Below are 26592 nucleotides of genomic sequence, written 5' to 3' on the forward strand. Positions count from 1 at the left end.
GTATAATTTCAGCCAATCAACTTTCTTTGACTTATTTCAATCAACCAGCCAATCAACTTTCTTTCATTTGTTTCAAAATTAACTGCCTTGTCTATTTAGCCAATCAACTGTCTAGAATGTTATCAACCAATCAACAGTCTATGATTTTGTGTTTCAACCGGCCAATCAACTGTCTTTAACTTTGTCACACAATTAGCTCTTCATACATTTGTCAACCAATCAGCAGTCTATAAACTGTGTCTATCAAACTATAACTTGATTCAATCAAATCAGCCAATCACTTGTCTGTAATTTTGTCAACCAATCAACTGTTTAGGATTTTGTCGGACAACCAACCAACCAATAACAATTCAATACAGTAGGTACAGATACAAAACATAAATCGTCAATCTTAGAACATTGACTTTCATAAATGCTGTAAAACGCTTAACAGTAGTACTAAAATATTCATTGTTGCTAGTTGTACGTTCTCTATCAAGTACTGAATCTGGCGTGCTAGATAATCGAACATGTTAATAATTAAAATCTATCTGTATAACCGAATATATGATTCTACAGTAGAATTCAATTACCTTTGAAAACAATCATAGTTCTCAATTTCTTATCAATGTTGAGAAACGATTACCACTAAAATATTCATTATTAGTAATTGTTTTATTTTTCCGTGAAATAAGTCGTGCGTCATAATGAAACTAACATTAGATTGATAGAAAGAAATATAGCATAAGTCCTTGTAGACACATTACTTGGATAGGATGAGGAGGTGGTGTGGGAGAGGATGGGGAATACATACATACATACAATACATGTTTATTTTATTTTATTTAATTACTAATTTTACATTTTTTTAAATTCTAATTTTTTGTGCATTATTTGATTTTGTTTATCTTTATAAATTCTATTTATTTTAATTTAATTGTTTACAATCAGTGAGAATATGTTTGTCTCTTATCATATTGCATTTTTGTGAGGGTCCCTAATGATCAGCTTCGGCTGGATGGACCATCCTCGTAAAATATTGTTGAAATAAAACAAAAATAAGTGTAGAGTATACACATTTCTAAGAGGTGTAAATATCTGAATTTGAAATTAAGAGTCAAAGGTCATATATAATTACTTTTTCGGTGTTCCTCCTTTCATATTTAGATTAGTGGCTAGATGTGCCAATGTGCTATCAATATCCTTGCTTGTTCCATTTGAAACAAGATTTTCTGCGGGGGGTGTTGGTTCTATTCTCTTGTTCATCGGCTGCATAACCTCTCCGAGTAATTCAGCTCCGCCTGAAATTTATCAATTTTGAAATCATTTTTTATTCTGTTAATTATTATATTAGTTTTCAGACAGCATTCTACTTATTAAAACAAAGTGCTTGTAATAATAGTAATAATATTCATATATTACACTTTAAGCAAACAGGTTTATCTTGGAAACAATAACAACAAGAGAGGGCAGCACATACATAGTACATTAGATTGAGACAAGGAGGATTAAAGATAATCATATACTATTATCTCTAATACACAACGTAAATTGATTTTGCATGCCTGGGAAATTAAACACGCGACAAGATCTTGAAATGGTTAGAAGGTTTTGACAATTATACTGCCCTCACACAGGCTTACCTTGGGTAAATCAAACAAGAGAGGGCAGCAAATAATGCAGTACATTAGATGTAAATAATCTCTATATTTAATGTAAATTGATTTTGCATGCCTGGCAAATTAATAACACATGAACACTTAACATTGGTAATAGAACATTCTGAACACAATCAACACTACATGAACTAAAAATGTTATTAAAAATTGTTAAAATTCATCAAAATATAAGATAAAAATTGAAATGTGTATTGGATTCAATGTAAGAAACGATATAATTGCGTAAATACTTTATTTGTCACTCTCATAAAATAACATAAACAATAAAATGTGACAAAAAAGACCAAAATAAGTAAGCTTTCGCTACTCGCGTTTTGGCCTTTAAAGTAAAATGCATTTATTTGGCAATACAGTAACATCATTAGTTAAAGTTTTAATTTTTTGTTTAGAATGACCCGTTCTTTGAAATTTGCTTAAAAACAAAAATCTCATTTTAAAGTTGAACTTGAATTAAAAAACTAAAATGTTAGTGAATGAAAAATTTGTATTAATAATATGAACTCTTATCAAACAAAAGGGCAGGGCTTTTGATCTGTTTCTAGAATTTCGGAATGACCTTTTCCCCTTTGCTATATCCGTTCTTCAAGTTAGTATCCTAATTCTAGACTGTACCACTACTTCTAGATTGCACCCCTTCTTTGGGTATTAATACCCATTGCATGAACCTACCTGACGTTTTGGTAGATGCCGTACCAAAGGCTTGATCAAAGTTAGCCCCTACTTGAGTTTGCATGACCCCTAACAATGAATGGCAAAATGAAGGAAAAAATGCACAGTGATACAAAACAATAACAAGCATACAGCACTTACTTGGGGTCAAAGGTCATCTGAAAAATGTTGGACAATCATGCTGGTTTGTGGGTTAATTTCTTATCAATTATAATGAAATGATTACTGCAGTAATTTTGAGCGTTTACTTCAGTAATTATTTCATTACAACTAATTGTAAGTTGACGTTTAGAAATGTTTTCTCTTGGAATTATTATGTACATATTATGTTAATATATACAGGTTATTGACAAGAGGGTTTGGTTCTACAGGTTCCTAAGCATTCTATATTATACCAAAAATAGTAAAAACACAAGATGCCAGGGGTGATTCCAGGGGGATACCAGGGTGCCGTGCACACTGTCGTCATCCCAGGGGAAATTCAAAGGTACCAGGGGGGTCATGCACACTGTCATCCCAGGGGAAATTCCAAGGTACCAGGGGTCACACACACTGTCATTCCAGGGGAAATTCCAGGGTACCAAGGTGTCACACACACTGTCATTCCTGGGGAAATTCCAAGGTACCAGGGGTCACGCACACTGTCATCCCAGGGGAAATTCCAAGGTGACAATGTTCGTGATCTGTCACACTGTCATCCCAGGGGAAATTCCAGGGTACCAAGGTGTCACGCACACTGTCATTCCTGGGGAAATTCCAAGGTACCAGGGGGTCACGCACACTGTCATTCCAGGGTAAATTCCAAGGTACCAGGGGTCACGCACACTGTCATCCCAGGGGAAATTCCAAGGTGACAATGTTCGTGATCTGTCACACTGTCATCCCAGGGGAAATTCCAAGGTACCAGGGTATCACGAACACTGTCACCCCAGGAGAAATTCCAATGTACCAGGGGTCACGCACACTGTCATCCCAGGGGAAATTCCAAGGTACCAGGGTGTCACACACACTGTCATTCCAGGGGAAATTCCAAGGTACCAGGGTGTCACACACACTGTCATCCCAGGGGAAATTCCAAGGTACCAGGGTGTCACACACACTGTCATCCCAGGGGAAATTCCAGGGTACCAAGGTGTCACGCACACTGTCATTCCTGGGGAAATTCCAAGGTACCAGGGTGTCACGCACGCTGTCATCCCAGGGGAAATTCCAAGGTACCAGAATATAAATCCAGGGGATAACAATACCTGCCAAAATATATAAACGCATTCCCGTTCCTTCCCATCAGGCAAATGCGTATTATGGTCGATTCATGTATTTTGTGTTTCTTCTATTATTTGTTACAAACTATTACGAAATTCTAAACTAAGCAATGATTTGATAACTCAAATACCTACCTGTATTATTGTTATTAAATTTGATATGAAATATTTGAGTTTAAATACAAACTTAAGCCTGTTTTACTTAAAATCAATAAGTTCATTAGCACATGGCATTGGCAGGACTAAATTTGCCGTTAATTTGTCAACATCAATTTAAATTGTAATTTTTAAAATCCTGATGTTGGTGATAGACGAAATATGTTGTATCTTTAACATTTTGAAGTTTGTTCGTTACACAAATTTTAACTTATGCGCGCATTTATATGGAATTGTATAATGATCAGCCATTGCTAGATGGATCACCCTCATTAAATATATTAAACATCTCTGGGGATGAGATGAATGGGGTGGGATGAGAAAAATAAGACCATTTTGTGGATTAAAAAAACTCAATTTCCCCCTTGACAAATCATGATACTGTTTTGCAAACTTTGTCTATAAATTCAACCAATTGGAAAACTTTAGCAGCAGCATACTGAATTTAAGGAAACCAGGCTTTATAAAACATTATTAGTAATGATTAGTAACAAATTGTTATGTTAGTTTAAATACACAAAGTGATAAATTGTTAAAAAAGCTAGACTTATAATAGTTATTTGCAGTGTGCAACCTTTATTACCTGTTTGAATTGGCCTAGCACTATAAGCTGTTAAGCCTGGATCGATGAGGCTATTGGTTGAAGGTGAAGGAGAGTTAGTTGGTGGCAGCATGCCTGAAAATTATAATGACAAAGTAATATTTCTTCTTATTAAATATTGTATAGCAGCCTGTGTAAAATTAGCACATTTGTTAATTAGCATTAAGCTGTGCCTACACTATCAAACTATGTGACAAAAAATATGATGTGCCTATATATGGACATGATGATGTCATATCACTACCATATTTGAGCATATCACTACCATATTTGGGCACATCACACTTTTTTTGTCAAACCAGTTTGATAGTATAGACAGAGCTTTAGAGGCATTAAATCATTATTTAAATATATAATAGTAATCTAATAAATAAAATATAATAATGTATATTTTCATGATTATACAGTGTGTACGGGATAAAAAACATACAGTATTTCATTACAAAAAATAATATAATTAAAAATTCGATTAAAATTAGATCTATTTATACAAACACATATTTACATAAATAACTGAAATTGTAGAGAAAATATGGTAAATAAATACAACAGTCTTATCATGCGTTTGAACAGTTGATAGACAATTACCACCATGCTACATATTCATATCTAAATTTTTTTTAAAGATGTATTGTCCCTTTGACTAATTCCAAAAAAATAAAAAATAACAGATTTCGAAAAAAGTTGGGTCATTTTGAAGTATCATAATAGTTATTAACTATCACCAAAAATTTGTCGAAAAAAAAATCATTTAACTGAAATACAGACATTTTTTTGTTACAAAAATAACTCTGACTTCCAGTCAAAGTTTTCGATCAAAACATATCCCATAATGAAACGCGCTTGTTTGGCTACTCTGTATGCATAATCATAAAACTTCTTCACGATCTGTGTGAAAATACCTTCTCAACCGTGACGAGTTGTAAACAATCCTAATTAGCATATGCATAATGCGTACTCATGGTTTAAAATCTTTGTTTACTTTCGCTCGCAAACGATTTTCCAGACGAAATGTAATCAAACTAATTTACCTGTTAATTACGTAAAATTGTTGTTTTTGGCTCGAATTTTCGACTTAAAGTGAATAACTTTAATATTACTTTGATATGGCCAATTTAAATTTAGAATATTTTGACCTTCATTTTTTTGTGTTTCAAGGGACAATACATCTTTAAATAGAGTCTGTGTTTTTTTAGATCCCCTTGCATGATTGTGTTTCTAATAGACAATATGGACTGGATGGGTCACCCTTATTAAATAAGGTTTAAAAAAAACAACAACAAAAACACATGATCTGTGTGTCCCAGGCAGGTAGAGAATTGTAGGGGTGGGGTGTCAACAAGTTAAAGCTAGGTTTGAAAAAATTAAGTGCGTTCAGATATCCAGTAGGTATTGATGAAATTAGGCTTTTTCAGCTATCCAGCTTGGGTGGTTGACGAGTTAAAATTGGGCCTAGCAGAACTCAATAATTTCCATTGGCGTTCTCCATAAAGTTGTGCATAGAAATCAACAAATATTTGCATGACATTTTGTGTACAGAATATTGAAGATAAGGAACACATCTCAAAAAATGCTTCCAAAAAAATATATTTAAATTTTATTTAAGCTACAACCTCTGTGCCATTTATTAATTAATATATTCTCTTTCAATCATTTTGTTGATGATTTTGACTGCTGTCCGACTCATTTTATAACTACAGTACATCCACTTGAAATAAAATACAGTGGAGAAAATTCAAAACAATGAGAAAAAAATAAATGATATATCAAGAATTTAGACATTTGAAAAAAAAACCCATGGAAAATGGTAGTGGTTAATAATTTCCAGACACAGTACATTCTAAATGCATACATCATCCAAACACAAGAGGGAGAAGTCATGACAAACATCCAAACACAAGAGGGAGGATTCATAACAAACATCCAAACACAAGAGGGAGTAGTCATGACAAACATCCAAACACAAGAGGGAGGAGTCATGACAAACATCCAAACACAAGAGGGAGGAGTCATAACAAACATCCAAACACAAGAGGGAGTAGTCATGAGAAACATCCAAACACATGAGGGAGGAGTTATGACAAGCATCCAAACACAAGAGGGAGTAGTCATGACAAGCATCCAAACACAAGAGGGAGTAGTCATGACAAACATCCAAACACAAGAGGGAGGAGTCATAACAAACATCCAAACACAAGAGGGAGGAGCCACAACAACAGGAGGAATGGGTCATGACAGATATGTCAAAAAAGTACCAGATCTTGTTTGGCGAGTAGGTGTTCCGCTAGGGGACACAGAGGGTGAACTGAAGAAAGCTTCCAGATCAGCGACGGCATTACCGCCAGATTCTAAGCCACCCTCCGGTTCTAGGATGCTTGGAGTCCAACTGTGGCGTTCATAGCCACGTGACGGCGATCCTATGCTGGGTTTTGCTGTGTTCGTAAACGGGTTGGTTGGTGCCAAGCCTAGAGAATAGAAGCCTCATATCTAACAGGGCTATTTAGCTTCATCTTTTAACAATTAAATTATTTTTAGTTATAAAAATAATCATACATATTTACATTATGAGATTACTAATGAAAAAATGCAAGTTATTTTTCAGGTGGGACACGAACCTAATATCTCAAATAACAGGTGTGGAATCATACCATCAGACCATTAAGGATCTAGGTCAAGATTAGTACCTATATACCGTGAAATTTGGTAAACATAATTATATATATATATATGCCTTATATAGCAAAACACTTTATGCTGACAATGTAGGAAACAAAATAAATGCATTTCTTATAATTTTGATCACAACATTAACAAATGGAAATTTAATTCAATGAAGTAAAAAAAAAAAATCTGTAGTGCTTTAAATACGTTTAATGTGCAAAACATTGAAAGATTGAAAATACAAAAGAAAGAGCAACTTAATACTAGATTTGAACTCGTCACTTTGACGAATTCGGGTTATCCGCCACGCAAACTGCACGTGCACGTCATACGTTAGAATATTGAGCACAGAAAAACGATTATGCCATTGGAACAATTTTAGTGCGCTCTCTATTTTGTGTCACGTCTACAGAATACAGAATTATTAAGCATAACACTATATTGTATACGTACTACATTCAGTGCAGAATAGATGAAAAAAAGTGACCAAAGTTATTGACGCTTTTGAACATGACGACGTCATCACAATTTTAAAAATAGTAAATCATGCGAAAGGTAATTGATTGACCTAGACAATATACAAAAATAACGGGAAATGGAATATCGATAAGTGGAGATGCGCTCTATTAAATGTGATGAGCTATGCAAAAGAGACATAAATCCTTTATTTTATATTCGAGTGGCCATACAATGACGTCAAAATGTCGGGTTAGCCATATCGATGCATGATTCGATATCTACAACTCATCTACTTTCAGAATATGTAATAAAAAATAAAATTAACCATGTAGTTTAGAATCTATGACTGTTTAAAAAAAGGCATAATTTTGACGAATTTTTGAACTTTTTCATCAAAAACGCGCGTAAATTATCTAATTCCACGTGCTCGTATGACGTGATTTTAAGTCGAAATTGTTTAAAAGTTGGTAAAATTATTAGAAATGGCTGGAAAAACATAAATCACGCGAAAAAAGCATGTTTTAACGCTACGTGCGCACCGCGCGCGTAAAAATTTGCGCACGCGTGGGAATTTTTTACATGCTCAAAATGACATTAAACGCATAGAAAGTTGATTAAAAATTGATTTTTCGCATTTTGAAATTTTAAACGCGCGTGCGCGCGTAACTTTGTGTGAGACATGCAATTTTTAATCCATAGAAAGTTTGCCCTTAATATGACTTAAATTTTCACCAAGTGTCAATACAAAATGACTTTTGGTTTTTAACCTATGTTAAATACGCGAAATTCATAAAATTGCGCGTAACTTACGCTGCGCAACTCGCACGGGACTGAAAACCTTATTACGACATCTTCAGATAGAGGTCAATCTTTTGATAAAGTTATACACTGTTATGTTGAGAAGATTTAGAGATACACGCGCAACAAAATTCTGGGAAAGAAAGAAGAATAAGAAAGAAAAAAAAAAAAAAAAAAAAAAAAGATCCTGACAATAACAAGGGGTTATCCGCCAAGTGCGGATAACCAATTAAAAACAGGTATGCTATACTTTGTGTATTATCACCACCAAGAAAGCTATCAACGATGCTGGCAGGAGCAGATGCGCTATTTCTCACGTTGTCATCGAATGGCGAACGAGGGCGTGGTACTTTCAAAGCACGACCGACTATCCACAGAATCAAAACAAGCGAAGCATGTAAAGACAAAGAAGTGTAAAGCAAACCAAGTGTCCGAATAAACAGAACGAGAAAAAGAAAGAAAACATTACTAATAACAATGTATAGCTATGAAAAACTTTTTTTTTTTTTAAATGAAATAGTATTCATACATTGCAGTAACAATAAAATAACAAAAATAAAATATACAGTAATAGTAAAACACAATAATGAGGAGTTGCATAAACGTTATATAATCAGTAGCCAATCACAATTGATTTGCTAATTATCAACTCCTTTCATCCAGTTAGCAATATTTTTGACAACTGACAATATTTGGTTCAATCTAGTTTAGGTTGGTTTAACTGGTTCAATCTAGTTTAGGTTGGCTTAAGCTGGTTCAATCTAGTTTAGGTTGGCTTGAAATGGTTCAATCTAGTTTAGGTTGGCTTAAGCTGGTTCAATCTAGTTTAGGTTGGCTCAAGCTGGTTCAATCTAGTTTAGGTTGGCTTAAGCTGGTTCAATCTAGTTTAGGTTGGCTTAAGCTGGTTCAATCTAGTTTAGGTTGGTTCAAGCTGGTTCAATCTAGTATTTCATCCACCAAAAAAAACAAGGACATTCTGCACACAAACTATAGTTTTGTTTTATACGCACACAGGCATTTAGGCACAAAAAACCAGTCATTAAACCTTCGATGCGTGAAAGTACCGGAAATTGGAACTATACTCATTAGGTTAGTTTTCGTTACTCACAGAATTAATTTTGATAAAATTCTTCAGGAATATATAGAAACTTTTTTAAAATCTGTTAATATATCCTGTTAATATATGAATATTTATGGTTGATGAGTATTGGAAATGGATTTATTAACGTACAGTTTAGTGTAATGCGCTTGGCACAAGCCCGTCTAATTTTCTGTAATAATATTATTAGAGCAAAGTAAATGATTAAAGCCTGTCTACATTATCAAACTTTATGTGACAAAAAAATGCGCCCATATATGAACATGATGATGTCATATCACTACTAAATTTGGGCATAAACCTACCATATTCGGGCACATTTTTGTCAAACAAGTTTAATAGTTTAGTAGACAGAGCTTAAGAATAAATGCGAGTGTATGTAAAGCGAAGCATTATCATGCAAGTGTCATGTGATTGGTGCTGATCCGATTGGTCTTACCGTTCGGTGAGCTCCAAGGCGAGCCGCTCGGCATGCCAGGGTGCATCATTTGTGACTGCGCCTGCAATGTAGCCTGGACGACAGCCATTGGATTCGGTGTTAAGCCCATGAGATCTTCTGACGGTTTACTCGTCGGCTGTGGTTGTGATGAATCTAAAACATGAATGGCTGATTTTATGGATGATTTTCATGACGTATGTAAAGCATTTGAAAGAGCACATGAGATTTGACTTAATAATGAAGATTGGCAAGTAATATAAAACTGTAGCACTAAAGATTGAGATTATTTTGGTACTGGACCTGTGCCAGGATTTGAACCCAAGATTCTGGTAAGCAAGCATGTTCACCACTAAATGTCACTATGAGAATGGTTGGAGCATGAAATTGAAATGTAACCATATTTTATTTCCTTCTGTCTCCTTAAGTTTTGGAAAAGAATATGGAAAAGAAATTGTTTACACCTAGTCAATAATAAAAGAAAGGGATTTTTTGTCCAAAAGCCAAAATCACATTGTAGTTTCTTAGAATAGAATAATACACTGCTGGTACTGAATAAACATGGTACACGCCCATCTTGTTGTCTTTGTTTAATCATTGACAATTAAAGGCAAAAAAACAACCATTTCCCGGCCAACCATCTCATTTTGGAGCTGATTACCGATTTTATAAGTATATTATCCAGTGGCAGATCCAAGATTATGAAATAGGGGAAAAGGGAGACTCCAGGGGCGGATTGCTATAAGCGGTCTATAACCGGTCTTAGCGCTTAGCCAGCTATAATTCGTGACGTAGCAAGTAGTCTTATATTATAGACCATTGCTATACCGCGGTCTAACCTGTAAACGGTCTTTAAAATTAAAGCCTACTCGAAGGAGTCTTAAAACAGTCTTAAACCTCTCTTTTTGTTGTCAACATGGCGTTGCCGATAATAGGCCTTGGTATTATTGATCGTGAAAGACCACGAATTGAACGAATTTTCCGTGATAGATCACATCCTTTGGATGCATATAACGACGATGAACTGTATAGAAAATATAGATTTCCTCGCGCTGAAATTTTAATGTTAACAGATTTAATTATAAATGATTTAAGGCAATCAAATAAAAATCATTCGGTTCCGCCAGTTCTACAAGTGTGCACAGCTCTCCGTTTCTATGCTACAGGGGTGATGCATAATGTATCTGGTGACATAGCAGGTAGTCCTTTTTTATCACATAATCTATTAAATATTTGTTTTATTGTAATAAAAATGTAATCGTTACTGTATTTTATATATATATAGGCCTATATAATTATTTTAAATGACAATTTAATAGACATAGTCTTACAAAACTTTTTCCCCTTTTTTAAAGGAATTCATGAATCGACAGCTTGTAGAATAATTAGAAAGGTTTCGCTGGCATTTGAGGCCAAACTAAGGCAATATGTTACCTTTCATAACAACAACCACAACATTATGCGTGCTAAAATTGGATTCCATGAAAAAGCTGGATTTCCAAATGTTGTTGGAGCTGTCGATGGTACGCACATTCGGATGCAGGCCCCAAAAGATAATGAATTTATGTACGTCAACAGGAAGGGATACCATAGTTTGAACGTACAAGTAGTCTGTAATCATGAAATGAAATTCACAAATGCTGTTATTAGATGGCCTGGTGCGACGCATGATTCACGTATTTTTCGGAATTCAGAATTGTGCACAATATTTGAGAGAGGAGAAGTAGACGGATACTTAATTGGTGACAAGGGTTATCCATTACGGCCGTTTTTATTAACGCCATATTTTAACCCTGTCCATCCACATCAACAGAGGTACAATCGAATACATGCGGTGACAAGAAGTATAGTTGAACGGACAATAGGGGTATGGAAACGAAGGTTCAGGTCCATGCATGAGGAAAACCGAATGTCCCCCCAGAGAATATGTGCTGTTATAGCTGCTACGATGGTGTTACATAACATAGCTAGAGATCTAAAACTCCCAGATATAGATGACGAAGAGGTAGACGATCAGCAAATAATGGTTAATGATGAGGTGTACAACGGACCGGTAGCACCAAATGGAAGAATTGTTAGGGATATGATTGCTCATGAATTACAAGACAATGCATAAAGTTCATATTAACATGTAAAAACATTTTATTTAAACCGTATTCTCACAATGAATCAATTGATTTAAATACTGTGCTGTTTGATTATTTAGGTTTTAATTTTAATTAATTAAATTACTATTGTATTTACAAAAGGTTGATTTGATTATACAGTATAAATTATTAATATTAAATTATTGTTCAATCACATGAACTTGCGTCATTAAAATGGCAATTTCTAAATTTAATTTCTGTTGCTCTAGTTTTAATTTATTTATTTCCTCGTTCAATTTGATTTCTTCAGTTTTGTTTTTTTGAATTGTTGACTTAGCCAGCTTGACGCCCCAGTCCATATATTCATCCTGTAAATTTCTTTTCCTTTTTGACGATGCGTTACCGCATTCATTCGGATCATTTAATTGCTGGGTCGTTGTGGTTGGTTGTAATTGAATGATATCATTTGAGTCATCTTTACCATCATCATTACCTGAAAATAAAATTTTAACATTTACTTCCTATTTTTATAACAATATAGGCCTAATTCAATTTAATTAATCATAACAATGGGATTTAACTTACTACCAGTTTCTATATATGTTTCACACCCTGTCGAAACACCAACAAACATCGCACTATTTAGTCCTCCATAGATGTCACAAATAGTTTCACTGATTTTGCTCATTGTATGAGGTGGACCACCGCCGGTCCCTGGATGTTTAACCTACAAAATTAAATTAAATACTTCACTTTATCATATATGACTTAATTATGTCATTTTCTAGACTTATAGATACTTTAATATTAGCCTATACTTATGCCTAATACTATAATATAGGTAGACCTTTGTGACCACAGCTACCGGTATACTAGGCCTAGTCTACCTAGCCTTTATTTTCTGCGTTTATTGTTTATTATTGTATTAATTAAACATATTATTAAAAGGAAATATATGAGTAAGATTTGTTTTTACCTTATTGATATCCTTTTTGGCTTCCGCCACTAAGTTCTTCCATTTTTTTTAAATTTCTGCTCGCGTTCGTTGAACTCCGGGATTAATTGCATTTATGCTGTTACAAATTATGTCCCATTGCTTTCTTTTAATTTCAACAGTAACATTCGCATTTAATTGTGAGAGCAGTATTGATTTCGATTCATTAAATAGCTCGACTAATGCTATCTTTTCACTTTCTGAAAAGGCCGGCCTTCTTTTATTCACGTTCATTTTTACACGTACATACAAACTGAATTGTGATTTGAGCGAGTGTGACGAACATAACCTTATTTGGTATTATACGCGTAAAGTGCGCCCTCAGTTTTTTTTATAATATGAGTTGGTTGTTTGTGCATCTATACTCGTCGCGGTCTTGGGTAAGACCGTTTTATAGCAATGGTCTAACAGGGTTGGCTTTAATAAGACCGTCTATCTGATAAAGCCGGCTTTAATCGGGGAGTTAAGACCATCAGTTAAGACTGTTTTATAGCAATCCACCCCAGGGCCTAAAAATGGCAAATTTTAGGTGCTGAACTGAAATTAGTATCCTATCTTTTGCATTACAATTAGCAAAATTTAGAGGGCCCCCTCCCTCACCTTGGATCAGCCTATGCTTATTCACTGAGACGAATTGCCTTCTAAACTTTCTGCCATTTTTATTTACACACATTCACTTTTCTGGACCCGAAAATGTTAATATATTTCAAAGACTTACTCGTTGTGGCAACACTAAATAAATCTTGACTAGGAGGTGCGGTAACTGGAGCGGTCACAGCCTGTGGTGGCGCTGATGTATTTGTAAACGGAGAGGTCACAGCCTGTGGTGCTGATGTGTTTGTAAACGGAGAGGTCACAGCCTGTGGTGGCGCTGTGTTTGTAAACGGATTGTTACTTGTTGGTGCTGCACTCAACTCAGATACTGGAGGAGATGTATGGGTTTGCTGTGGATAATAGTTAATATTATGTTAATTAATATATCATAATAATAATTATATGATTTTTGTTTTCATTTTTTGTTCATATAGACCATTCCATCATTTAACTCTGATTATACTCTCCATTTCACGAATACAAACATCCATTATGTTAATAATAAATAATAATAATTTATATAGCGCACATATCCACTAAAAGTGCTCAAGGCGCTAAAGATTTAAAGATTGTCCCCTGAAAAACATTTTTGAAAAATAACTTGGTAAATTAACACCCATGACCATAACTTGGAATTTTAAGTCCAGGATGGGGCTTATGACCGCATCTCATTTGTGATGTTCTTACCATCTTCATGGATGCAAGTCTTAATTTTTCTTCTTCTAACGCTTGCTTCTTTTCTTCAGGGTCAATGTTTGCTAGATTTGATGTGAATGCACTCACTGCTGTAGCAATAGTGGCTGGCCTACAAGAAAACAAAAATATAGACGGATTCATTGCGATGGAGCTTTAAGCTACATTATCAAACTAGTTTGACAAAAAAAGTGTGACGTGACCAAATATGGTAGTGATATGCCCAAATCTGGTAGTGATATTACATCATCATGTCCATATATGGGCACATCACATTTTTCTGCCATATAAAGTTTGATAGTGTAGACAGATCATTAGAACAAAACAAGGGCAACTATTCAAATAGGGTACTACACAGGTCCCAACTTGGAACAATAAAATATTGGGATACTTAATACCAAACGCTAAGCCATAATTGATGTCATCATCAAAAACCTTTAGTTAACCTCGTAGTGGAGCCTAAACGGTAAACTTATGAACTATTGGGATGAGAGACAGGAGAAAACTCTGACGGTTATTGTGAGACTGGGAGGTCTGTTTTGCATTCCGACAAAGGTGCCATTTTATCTTAGGATAAGTTATTCTAACAGGTGCTTTACGCTTTATTCACACTATATTCAAATAGGGTCTACATCCCCCACCCCGCTCTTCCAAAAATACAAATCCTGTAACATTGACAGGATCTTAGATGATCAAGAACACGGAGGTACTCATATTCTTTCCCTGTTTAAGTGCAGAGCCAGATTTGTACACTGTATCCAAACCTAATGTTTAGTCCTTATTCAATTTTAATTTATAAAGCTCTGTCTACACTATCAAACTTTATTGTGACAAAAACATGTGATTTGCCCATATAAGGACATGATGGTGTCATATTTGTAGTAGTACAAAAGTAGTACATATAATAGTAAAGAAAGGACACCAGAGACTTTATCTGTTAAGGAAGCTGAACCATTTTAATGTCGATAAAGTAATTCTTAGGGTTTTTTATAATTCCTTTATTGAGAACGTTTTAACTTTTTCTTTTATATGCTGGTTTTTCAGTCTTAGGGTCAAAGAGAGAAACTCACTACAAAGAATTGTTAACTTAAGTTCTAAATTAATAGGTTGTCAACTTCGTAGCTTATCTTCTTTCTGTGACATGCAAACTCTAGAAAAAAGTAGAGCTATTCTAAAAAATATTAACCATGCCTTGTTCAGTGATTTCGAGCTCATGCCTCATGGATGGGCGTTGCTTTCGATGCCCGGCATGTAGAACAAACCGGAAAAGGAATTCGTTTTTGCCAGTGGCTATTCGACTCTTAAATTCTTGAACCTTGACTCTTTTTTTTTTCTTTTGTACTGTGTATTGTGATATTTTGTATATTTTGTAAGATCATTTTAATCCAGACCTTTTTATTTGAATTGCCCCATGTGGGATGATTAAAGAATTTTGAATTGAATTGAATATGGCCAGTTGAATAAAAAAAAAAGTTGTATTTTCATATCACCACCATATTTGAGAATATCACCACCATATTTGGGCACATCACACTTTTTTTGTCAAACTAGTTTGATAGTGTAGACAGGGCTTAAGACAATTAACAGCCTCAAAACTGTGCCTATGCCATAATCGGCTTGGCCTCCAGCATACAACCTTATTTACTGTATGTTTGCTATTCGCATCATGTGGATGCTAATGATGACATACCAATTTATATCGTTTTACAAAGCTTACTGTTCATTTAAATTAATACTGTCAAAACAAATACTGAAAACTAATGGTTGATTTATATCATTAATTACAGAGTATGCTTAGAATAGAGAACATTACTTACTTTACCCATTGCGTTTTTTTACTAGACTCCATAGACTGAACATGTTGTTTTAACGCATCGAGAAGACTGCTTGGAGCCTAAGAATACAAAATATGAAAATCAATATTTTAATTACACACAGATTTTTGCGCGCGATATAAAAAGCTTTTTACGAATATAATTATAAAATCTGCATAATCATGTGTTTAGAATATTTTTCATTTAAATGCAATTGAAGCATTTTTGTTGATTTTCTTTTAAAACATATCGTAATGAACGCTTTACTCTTGTATGAAGTATAACAATTTTATAAATACACACAGATTTTTCTAGCATTCCGAGTAAAAATGAATTGACGTCAAACAATCCAAAACGCTTAATAAATTATAATAGTGTACAAGTTTTGCTTTTTTTATAATAGGATGATTATTGTACTGTAATTAACTACTACTATTATTATTATTATTTATATTATTGTTATTACAATAATCATCTTGTTGACGCAGTACCCGCTGCTTTCGTGGGGCTTGAATCCAACCATAGCTCGGTCTAGAGGTACAGTTAAAACGCTAGTGATTTCAAAGTCGTGGATTCAGTCCTGCCCGAGAATTGCATTTTTTCGCAAGTGTTCTCAATGAACAGCTAAAAGGTAGACTATAGCCTCTAGTTATTGTCTTTTTATGATTTTTCCACCAGTCAAGGTTTCAATTTTAGCTTGTTAAGAATTTAAGTATGAAACGCCATGTGTGCCAAACGGTTGTAAAGGATTGATTTCTTTTAACAAATAAACTTATAATATATTATGTGAAGTTATGGTTGGTTTATCATCAATTATCAATCTATTATATAGCAATTAGTAATATTACTTTGCTAAAGTATAGAACTATATACATGCAAAATAATATAAATATTAACTAAAAGAACTTAACTAATATTTTAAATTATAGTAAGAATGTTAAAAAATGTCATCATGTAAATATTGTTAGAAAAGTGATTGGTTAATATGTTGGTGAATAAGTGACAACACTGAAATGTCATTGGCAGATATTGGACTTGCTAATTAGTGACAAACAACCATCTGACGAGTCCACCTGACGAGCCCTTGTAATTTTATAAAGACTTAATTGATTTCTAAAAACAAATTAATAAAAAATACAAAATATTAAAAACACAGATTATTCTGGTTTAAATTCACCCTTATTTTATGTTTTTTTCACACCCACCTAAAAAAAAACCAACAAAAAAACCCAATCCTGAATCTTTACTATGAATATTCCTTAAGCTCTGCCTACACTATCAAACTTGAGGTGACAACAGAATGATGTCACGTGCCCATATATGGACATGATCATGTCGTATCACTATCATATCTGGGTACATCACATAGTGTAGACAGAGCTTTAAACTAATCTTCAGACAATTTACACTCACAAAAATGAAAAATGCACATATAAAATTAAAAAAATATTATTAACAAATTCAAAAATATCCCAATAAACACACAATCACATTTTGATAAAATCTCAATCTTGTGCATGCAAACTCAATCTATTCTAAATTATAATTCAGAAATTCTTTAAAAACAAGTTAATGCCTATTGATTAAAGATGATGTTTTGTGGTGATGACCGATTTAAACAAACCAATGGAACTATTATAAACATGATGAATGCCATGGCAACAATGACGACGACAATGAAAAAAATACACAGCCCAAGTATTTTTCATTTGAAATGACCGTCATTTTTCAGCTATTGTCCACCTCAAATGTCCACTTGACCAAATCATATTTTAATATTTAAGAGGGTAAGGACAAAAGGTTAAAGGTTAAAAATCGTAAAAACACAAAGTTAAAACATAATTATAATTACCGAATTATATAAAAGGGTTTAGTTAAAAATAGTTCATGAAACCGTTTTAAAAGTTATGTTAATTGGTATATTAGTAGTATTTTACCATGGTAAGCAGTTAAAATAGGTTATATAATATGAAGATTTGAATTATAATTTTGTTTTGGTTGTACCAGATAGAGAAGCAATCCAAAAGCCAAAGATATTTAAATGAATTTAACTAAAACAACGCAAAGAAACTGCATGTATTAAAAAAACGGAAAGATGATATAACGCAACAAAAAAAAACTTTATCAAACTAATAATTTGTGCCGTAAATATTGAGTATATTGCATGTAACTATTAACATAAATTATCTATGGTGCATTTACAGTTGTATGAGATATTATTCTCTACCTGTAGAAGATCGGTCAGCCATTGCAAACCACTTTCTAAGCTGAGAGCCTATTGGAAAAAGGTCAAATTTTATCAATGGAAAACGTCACAGGGAAAGAAGCTAATTAAATAGAACTGATTTGTTGATTACATTGCATCAATTAGTATGCATGAATGATTTTTGAAGTTAACCTGATTCTCCGAAAGAAATATTACTACTAATTGTAGTGTACTGTACGTCAATCTAAATTTGTTGATGTATGCTAAAATGATAAATCAAAACTGCTGGTTGTATTGATTGGAATTGATAATAGGATTGATCATGATGATAATCATAATGATGATAATCAATATAACTGATAATAACATGATGATCATCAATATGTTAATAACCAATATGATTATTTAATGAAGACAATAATCAATGATGATTTAATATTTAAAATATGATAATAACGATATGATGATAATGATTCAAGATGATGATCAATATGATGATGATGATCAATATGATGATGATGATCAATATGATGATGATGAATATGATGATGATCAATATGATGATGATCAATATGATGATGATGAATGTGACGAAGATGAATATGATGATGATGAATATGATGATGATGAATATGATGATGAATATGATGATAATAACAATATGATGGTAATCAATATGATGATGATCAATATGATTATAATCAATATGATGATTGTAATCAATATAATGATAATCAAGATGATAATGATAATCAATATGATGATGATTGAATGTAAGCAATATGATGATTTGTATTACAAATCATCATATTGCTTACAATCATCATATGATGATTTGTAATCAATATGATGATCAATATGATGATGATCAATACGATTATAATCAATATGATGATGATGATTGTAATAAATATGAAAATAAAGATGATAATGGTAATCATGCCATGATGATTCTGAAGAATAAATGCTACAGCAATAATTATCTCTCTCAAAAATTGTAAATACTGATAGTAATTACTATTAAAACAATTTAACAAATTTAAATAACTTAAGATTATAATTTATCTTTGAAGAGAGACGGAGGAAAAAATTCCTTTTACACATTTTAAATTTCTTACAAAATTGTACTCTCTCATAGAAAAGAATATTTTACCTACAGATAAAAAAATGAGAATTTATACAAGAAAAAAAAAATTAATTTGATGCCTTTCTACCTGGTACAACCATACAAAAACTTTGAAAAGTTTTGTTCAAAAACAAGGGCATTCCTGTTGCAAACTACCGACAACAAAATATAAAAATCATCAAAACCCCAGGGCACTAATCAGTATGGAATAATTACAAAAAGTACTTAAATTGACCATATGGGTGACCAAATAAGGGCATGACCATCAATAACAATTATATGCAATAATGTGAATGATATTTGGAAATATAAGATTGAAAAATAAACAGATTAAAACAGATTTTAATTTCTGTGCTAAATAAACGTTTTTGCTAATAATAAATATTTTTTTCTAGCTGAAATATGAAAAAGAATTTATGCGAGAACTATACATCTTAGAAATCAAATTATAAACAAATTATTATATACAACTTTGATTTTTTTTGTCAAATACTTTGGTATTCAATGAATGAAAAAAAGGTTTTATAGCCCATATAGTAATTATCCCTTGTTTTTGCTCAAAAGTCTTTCCAGGCCAGATTTCTATAGTGAGTTTATAGCAGGGAAGAGTACAATAATACAATATTTACTCTTCCCTGGTACGTGTAGTAACCACATATAAATAATAATAAAGGCAGCCAATGCATTAGTCAAGTCTTGAGCATTGCAAGCTAGGAATACAGAAACTCACATTTTCAAAACTGATGGGAAGTTGCCTAAACTGGAATAAAATTTAAACAAAATATAACAGATTATAGTTTAGTTACGACTTAATTTGTAAATTAATCTATTTAAAAAGTACAATAACAAACACTGACAACTTCTTTACTACAGGTATGTCCTAAAATTTAATTATCTAATATTTCAAACATAAATAAAAACAAAAACATATTTAAACTTGATTAATGTAAATTCCTAATTAACCAAATCTAACAATTAAAAAAGTATTGTAATAAGGTGATTGTTTCCTAGATCTTGATGTGTAAGCTAAACATCGGCTCCAGCAAACAATGTAATCTTTACATCCTAAAGCTCTGTCTACACTATCAAACTAGTTAGACCAAAAAAAATGTGATGTGCCCAAAAATGGTATTGATGTGCGCAAATATGGTAGTGATATGACATCATCGTGTCCATATATGGGCATATCACATCATCATATCACATAAAGTTTGATAGTGTAGACAGGGAAAAGAACCATGTCAAAATTATTCTACTGCAGTTACTGCAGAAACTAAAATGAGTGTACTGCAATAACATTTGATCGTACTTGTTGTAATGTAAAAGATTATAACGTCAGTTACTACAATAAACAGTGTGTATAACTATAATATAAATAATCTTGCTAAAAACAAGGTTTAAAGAGTAAACAAAATGTGGTTACTGCAGCAACTGCAGTATAATCATTTTGACATGATCCCTCAATGTACTGTACAACAGTAGGTGTACAATATTCTACTATGACTAAAGTTCATGTTTATGATTGCAAGTGAAACATTATTTTTTCACCACATAATAATAGTATCCTGGATTTATATACTGTAACGCCTAATGTTGTGAAACGCTGAACATTATTACCCCCGGCCATTTTTTTGTGGATCAAACACGTATGGAAACATACTCCCATAATGCAGTTATTAATCAGCGCAAAGTTGTATCTTGATCTTAACCGGGTACCCATTTATACACCTGGGTGGAGAGAGGCAAACGTAAGTAAAGTATCTTGCCTAAAGGATACAAGCAATGCGGCGAGAGTTGGATTCGAACCTCGGTCTCACGATCAGTAGTTCAACAACTTCACATAACATGTACTAATGATTAAAATACAACACGCAGTAATTAGGTTGTACAAGTGCCTCCCATTGCATTTGCATTTTAAAACATAATATTCAAAATGTCAACATATTAACTTGTAGATAGATAATCTCTTTGATTAGAATATAGAAAAACAGATTTAGTCAATGTTTACTATTCAAACTTAGACCATTCCATTAATTAATAGGGTGAATTTATTATCATTATATTAAATCTATCTAGCCATGAGAATCAATGTATGTGATGATATTATTGCAACATAGGGTTTTTTGTTTTGACATTTGTACGTTATGGGTTTGTATTTTACTAATTGTTATAGTTAAACAGTCCAATATGCAAGAAATAATAGTGGAGTTGTTGCTTGGTGGTTATGTTTGGCTACATGACTCCAAGGGTCCTGGGTTCACGTCACATGTCAGGATTTTTTCTAAGGAAAAAATTACAACTCCACTCCCAATAATAAGACTTTGTTTATGTAGAGCATCTTGTGTATATGTTTGTCTTGTGAACCTCTGGGTCCCTAATGAGATCAGCAATTGCTGGATGGATCACCCTCATTAAATATGGTCAAACAAAAAAAAAATACTCCCTTTTAAAAAAGGACTACTTTTATAAAATGTATATATTCTTAAAACACAAGTCTAAAATATGGTCCTTATTTAGAGATTATACTAAAATAGTCTAAGCAATATGGCAAATAATAGTGAAAAACATAAAATTCTTCCACTGGCTTATAATTTAACTGCAAGAACGCAAGACGATTGATTTTCCTATAATCACTGCAGTCTGTATCTAATTATACAAATTACTGAACTGAAGTGGTTACAAATAAAGGTAAATGATTGGTTGACACAACCGAAGGCTATTTAATTGGACCCTGGACAGGTCAAAGGTCATAATTTAAGACTTTTGAGTAATAACAAGGAAAGCAGAATGTAAACAAAGCACTCGCAATTGTTTAATTTACAATTTTACTAGCTTTAAGAATATTTTGTTAAATGTTAGTTTGTTTAATTTAAATTTGTTCGACATTATGTTTAAACAATTTATTAGTGATAATTCTAGCACGAAAAATGTTAAAAGAAAAATACAACCAAAAATGAGAAACACTAAATGACAGTTTAACAGAATGAAGACCAGAAATGCACAAAACACTTAAAACAAACTTGAAAGTATAAACATTGTGAGAAGTACTTACTTTTGCTAAGTCTGGAATTTCTCCTTTATCTATTCCCACTTGCTACAAAAAAAAAAAAAAAAAAAAAAAAAAAAAATTCCAAAAGTATTAAACATTGTCTAAACATACATGTATTTATCACCCCAAAAACATGAAAAATAAAGATTAATAAAATCAGATTTTGAATAGTCAATTTTGTAGTTTTAACGAAATGAATCAATTCCGGAAAAAAAAAAAAAAAAACAATTATGTTTCCACTTATAAAATGACAAAATAAACCAAAAACCTATTGGCTGGTAGCCAATTTCAATATTTTTTTTGCTTTAAATTATAGTTTTTGAAGGTAAATAATATTTTTGGTGATCCAATTTTTGGTCAAATGGATAACTATTATGTGACATTAATGGCATATTCAACAAAAACATTTTCAAAAATTATTTTTTTCAGGATAATACATCTTTAAGGTGAGGTCAACTAGAGAATGTTCCATTTTCAACTTAAAGGTAAAGGTGAGTCCCGTATTTATGCTGAACGTAGGGGAATGAGCTGTTAGGAGCTCATTGTACTAAACCTCGGCATTATGTGTTCCTTTCCACGCCGCCTTTTTTCTCCCTAGTTTTCAACCAGGTACTCATTTACAGCTGAGTGGACTGGGAGTTGTCGGGAATTGAACCCGGGTCTATCTGTATGACAGTCAAGTGTCCTAACCACTCGGCTATCCAACTCTGATTTTCAACTTAGAAACTACCAAATATTTTCAAGTGCATTCAATTTATATAGCGCCTTTACAAGGATCAAAGCGCTTTACAATGACCGATCATCTGGTGAACATAATTATTTCGGGAAAAGATGGGTTTTCAAGAGTTTTTTGAGAATTATAATTGAAGATGAGTCACGAATTATGATTGAAAGGTTATTCCAAAGGTCTGGGCCTAGCTTTGTGAGCATTTACTGTAACACAAATTGTACCAAAAGCATTTACAAATCTAAATCTCTTTAGTGCACTCTTTATTATGTTTTTCTTTTCTGGAGAAAAAAAAATTAATAAAAAAAAAAAAATTTACCTCTGCTACTTTTAGAAATTCGGAAACTTTGTCCATTCTGATGAGAAATTTCTGATAGAGGTCCAATGCAACTTTACAATCCTTTTTACACATTTCAAAAAATTTCTCTGCAAAACAAATAAAAAATATGTTATAATTCTACTTGTTTTGTTTAAATTATTAAATGGCTGTTTTAGGAGTATCTTTCTTGAATTTCAGACTAATGTTTACTTTTATCAATTCAGGTAAGTTTAATAGACCTATTTCACCGGAATAATAATTATGTTCTTAGGTTTTACAGACAAAATGCGCTGACATTTAGGATTTAAATTCTGCTATTTTCGTCTTTCGGGTTGTCTTACCTAGAAGGTTAATGATGCCATCGTTATAACAAGCAAACAATCGAATACAGTCTTTAAAAAGTAGCATGAAACAACCGGTAATAACGCCATTCGACAGTTGAGATGAATTTACCTGTAACAAAAAAAAAGATATAAATGTTAATGTTAAAAGTTATCTAGATGCATTAAACCATTATATGTTTTAATGTTCATACACAAAGATTGTGAATTACTCAAAGCGAACATTTGAGCAAAACCCTGACATATTCTAACCACTTAGATATCAAATGTAATAATTTAGCATGATCATAGTAGAACACATGAATCTGTAAAAGCGCTAATGATCACTCTGTACTGGGTTCAAAGCTTCAATGAAAATGCACTGTAGAGGGATGTTCTTATAATAGCTCTCCTTCGAGAAGGGCATGGGCAATTTTCGGTTCATCCAGGTAAGCTTGGCACAAAAATAGATTGTTGTTTTTCTTTCCATGAATAATTACCCTTTGCTATAGGCCTATTAAATTTTAATCTGTTATTTACTTTTACGATTCCAATAAATAAAGTACAAGTAGTAAAATAATCAAAACGCTATACATATCATAGCTCTCCTTCGAGAAGGGCATGGGCAATTTTCGGGTTATCCAGGTAAGCTAGGCACAAAATTGATTGTTGTTTTTCTTTCCATGAATAATTACCCTTTGCTATAGGCCTATTAAATTTCAATCTGTTTTACTTTTACGATTCCAATAAATAAAGTACAAGTAGTAAAATAATCAAAACGCTATACAGTTTTGTCTATTTCGACATACAGCATTCAAACAAAATGTCGACAACATTCTGTGTAACCTTAATAAATTACTTATTATGAATAAACGAGCATTAGACACTTTTAGTACTGATAATGCATAAATATCCTGTTGCTAGGATACGACTTTAATGTAGTTCGCAAGGCTTTGGAATCGCAAGTTCTATTTCAGACTTCAAATAAGTAGCAAAACACTGGCTACTACCATAATAATAATCAAGGTGCAGTTAAAAAAAACTGAATTACAACAATCGTGACAATTTATAAAAATAGCAAAAGTTGGTTAAACATAGTAATAAAATTTAACATTAATATTAACATCTCCATTAATCATACATACGTGTAACCTTAATAAACCTTAACCTTAATACATTTTGCATTTAACAGGTCATTTTTACATTATTATCACATTATTATTATTTTACTTTGACACAAATTTGGATCAAATTTATTTCTGATAAAACCTTAGTCAAAAGAAAAAAATACTTAAATTGTCTGTCATACAATGGTTTTTGGTTAAAATTATTTTTAATTGAAATATTATTTAGCTATGGAAGTGAATAACTTCATTAAAACAGGAACATGGGCTATTAAAAGTCTGATTTTATAAATCTTTATTTTTCATGATTTTGGGGGACAATACATTTTTATAAGTGAATAACTTTATTCAAACTACAAAATGGCCTGTTTAAAGTTTGATTTTTTTTCATCTTTATTTTTCATTTTTCGGGATATAATACATCTATAAAGTAAAATTTAGAAAAGAAATTTACAATAAATTATATTTTAACAGACCTCAAACTCCAGTAGACAGTCCAGCTGGTCCTGTAGTATGGGTAGTGTTTTCAACAGCTAAAAAAAGGCAAAAAAAATATTTCATAAAAATATGGTATTCTTTTTTTATCAATTCATTTGACCTTACGACCCTGTAGTGACCAATCATCATTCAAATGACAAAACCTATATTACTAAAACCATTTCTAAATTTAATGGACCTCTATAAATGTCTAGAATGGTATTATTATACAGTAACTGTATTGCCGTAGCAAACATATAAATCTGTGAAATTAATCTTATTCAAGAAAGGCTTAGGTTACGGATTACCATCCTAGTGAGAAAATCTGAGTATCGTATTTAGGGCTAAGGTAACCAGAATGAATTTCAATTACCGAGCAAGTTTATTACGATTTATTTAAATTCTATTGAAAACATAATCAGATAAATATTACATTTTCTGATAGCCGATTGTACTACCACTGTATATCTACAATTTGACTAGTACTCCTGTGATACAGCATCACATGTGTAACACAGGCCATAAGCCAACTCCAACTTTAATCTAACCTTCCACGATATAGGCATCACATGTGATACACATGCGACACTGTATTACAGAATCTTCCTATGATACTGGTCAAATGTCATATGGAGACACAGCACTGTGTTTTCCGATTAGTAATTTTGTAGCAGGCTGATATTAGTAAAATTTGATTAGTAAATTCAATAATAAACATTTCTGCTAAATTTTTGCTCAAAAATAACCATTTAAATCAGTGGGTGGTCATTGACAAAAATCATTAGAATTACCCAAAATGCAATTGGTCCTGGCGGTTAATTCAAACGTTACTGCAGTGTAGTTTACTCGGGGTCAGTAGCTATCAATCAAATAACTGTTATTTTGTGTTGCAGCTAAAAATTGCTCAGCGATAACTGGTTAAATGGCATCCTAACACCAAATTGAATGGGTGTTTTTAACCGTTATTTTGCGCTGCCATTTAACCGGTTACCACAAAATTTTCCTGTTTCTGCTCCCAAGAAATTTGGGTTAATTTATTCACACCGTTTTTAAGCGGGTTATTTTTATGCAGCAGAAACAGGACCTTAATTTCAATAGGCTTTAATTGCTTGCTATCAATTTAAATCAATGGAAAGACACAACTTTATAGTTACTATGGTAAGATGGTAATCAACAGTCTGAAAATTAGACGACCTTCTCAGACCAGAAAAGTTTTTTATTTTTTAAAGACTGATTTCATTAGCGATGTACAGTAATCAAAGG

General features: G+C 32.6%; 2 protein-coding genes and 1 long non-coding RNA gene across 8 annotated transcripts in view; 1 reads left to right on the top strand and 2 right to left on the bottom strand.

Annotated features, from left to right (window-relative positions):
- The window catches only part of LOC144848831 (uncharacterized), a 183539-nt gene that overhangs the window by 16482 nt on the left and 140465 nt on the right, over nucleotides 1-26592 (top strand). The gene's annotated exons all lie outside the window — the stretch shown is intronic.
- The window catches only part of LOC144848776 (phosphatidylinositol-binding clathrin assembly protein-like), a 41324-nt gene that overhangs the window by 11047 nt on the left and 3685 nt on the right, over nucleotides 1-26592 (bottom strand). For 2 of the 6 annotated variants that reach the window (XM_078705698.1, XM_078705700.1), the window contains exons 4-15: nucleotides 25329-25385; nucleotides 23750-23861; nucleotides 23409-23515; nucleotides 22366-22407; nucleotides 18209-18256; nucleotides 15985-16061; nucleotides 14162-14279; nucleotides 13599-13824; nucleotides 9803-9955; nucleotides 4329-4421; nucleotides 2328-2396; nucleotides 1118-1280 (exon numbers count right to left, since the gene is read on the bottom strand). In XM_078705698.1, coding sequence (XP_078561824.1) covers nucleotides 1118-1280; nucleotides 2328-2396; nucleotides 4329-4421; nucleotides 9803-9955; nucleotides 13599-13824; nucleotides 14162-14279; nucleotides 15985-16061; nucleotides 18209-18256; nucleotides 22366-22407; nucleotides 23409-23515; nucleotides 23750-23861; nucleotides 25329-25385 — 1265 coding nt within the window. Of the gene's footprint in view, nucleotides 1-1117; nucleotides 1281-2327; nucleotides 2397-4328; nucleotides 4422-9802; nucleotides 9956-13598; nucleotides 13825-14161; nucleotides 14280-15984; nucleotides 16062-18208; nucleotides 18257-20043; nucleotides 20074-22365; nucleotides 22408-23408; nucleotides 23516-23749; nucleotides 23862-25328; nucleotides 25386-26592 lie in introns of all 6 variants that reach the window. The other 4 variants (XM_078705699.1, XM_078705702.1, XM_078705703.1 and 1 more) reach the window with 4 other exon arrangements.
- Nucleotides 12073-13110, bottom strand: LOC144848819 (uncharacterized). Its single transcript, XM_078705756.1, has 2 exons — nucleotides 12472-13110; nucleotides 12073-12379 (listed from the first exon to the last, which is right to left on the bottom strand). The coding sequence occupies exons 1-2, from the start codon at nucleotides 12572-12574 to the stop codon at nucleotides 12087-12089; spliced, it is 396 nt and encodes a 131-aa protein (XP_078561882.1). The 5' UTR covers nucleotides 12575-13110; the 3' UTR covers nucleotides 12073-12086.

The sequence above is a fragment of the Antedon bifida genome, chromosome 7, assembly GCF_963402885.1.
Source record: "Antedon bifida chromosome 7, ecAntBifi1.1, whole genome shotgun sequence".
NCBI lineage: Eukaryota > Metazoa > Echinodermata > Crinoidea > Comatulida > Antedonidae > Antedon > Antedon bifida.

Bases quoted from the DNA above. Each gene is read 5' to 3' on its own strand.
- LOC144848819 (XM_078705756.1), bottom strand. From the start codon at position 12,574: ATGAGCAAAATCAGTGAAACTATTTGTGACATCTATGGAGGACTAAAT. The intron at 12,380-12,471 runs GTAAGTTAAATC...TTTTATTTTCAG, and splicing joins AACATATATAGAAACTGGTA to GTAATGATGATGGTAAAGAT.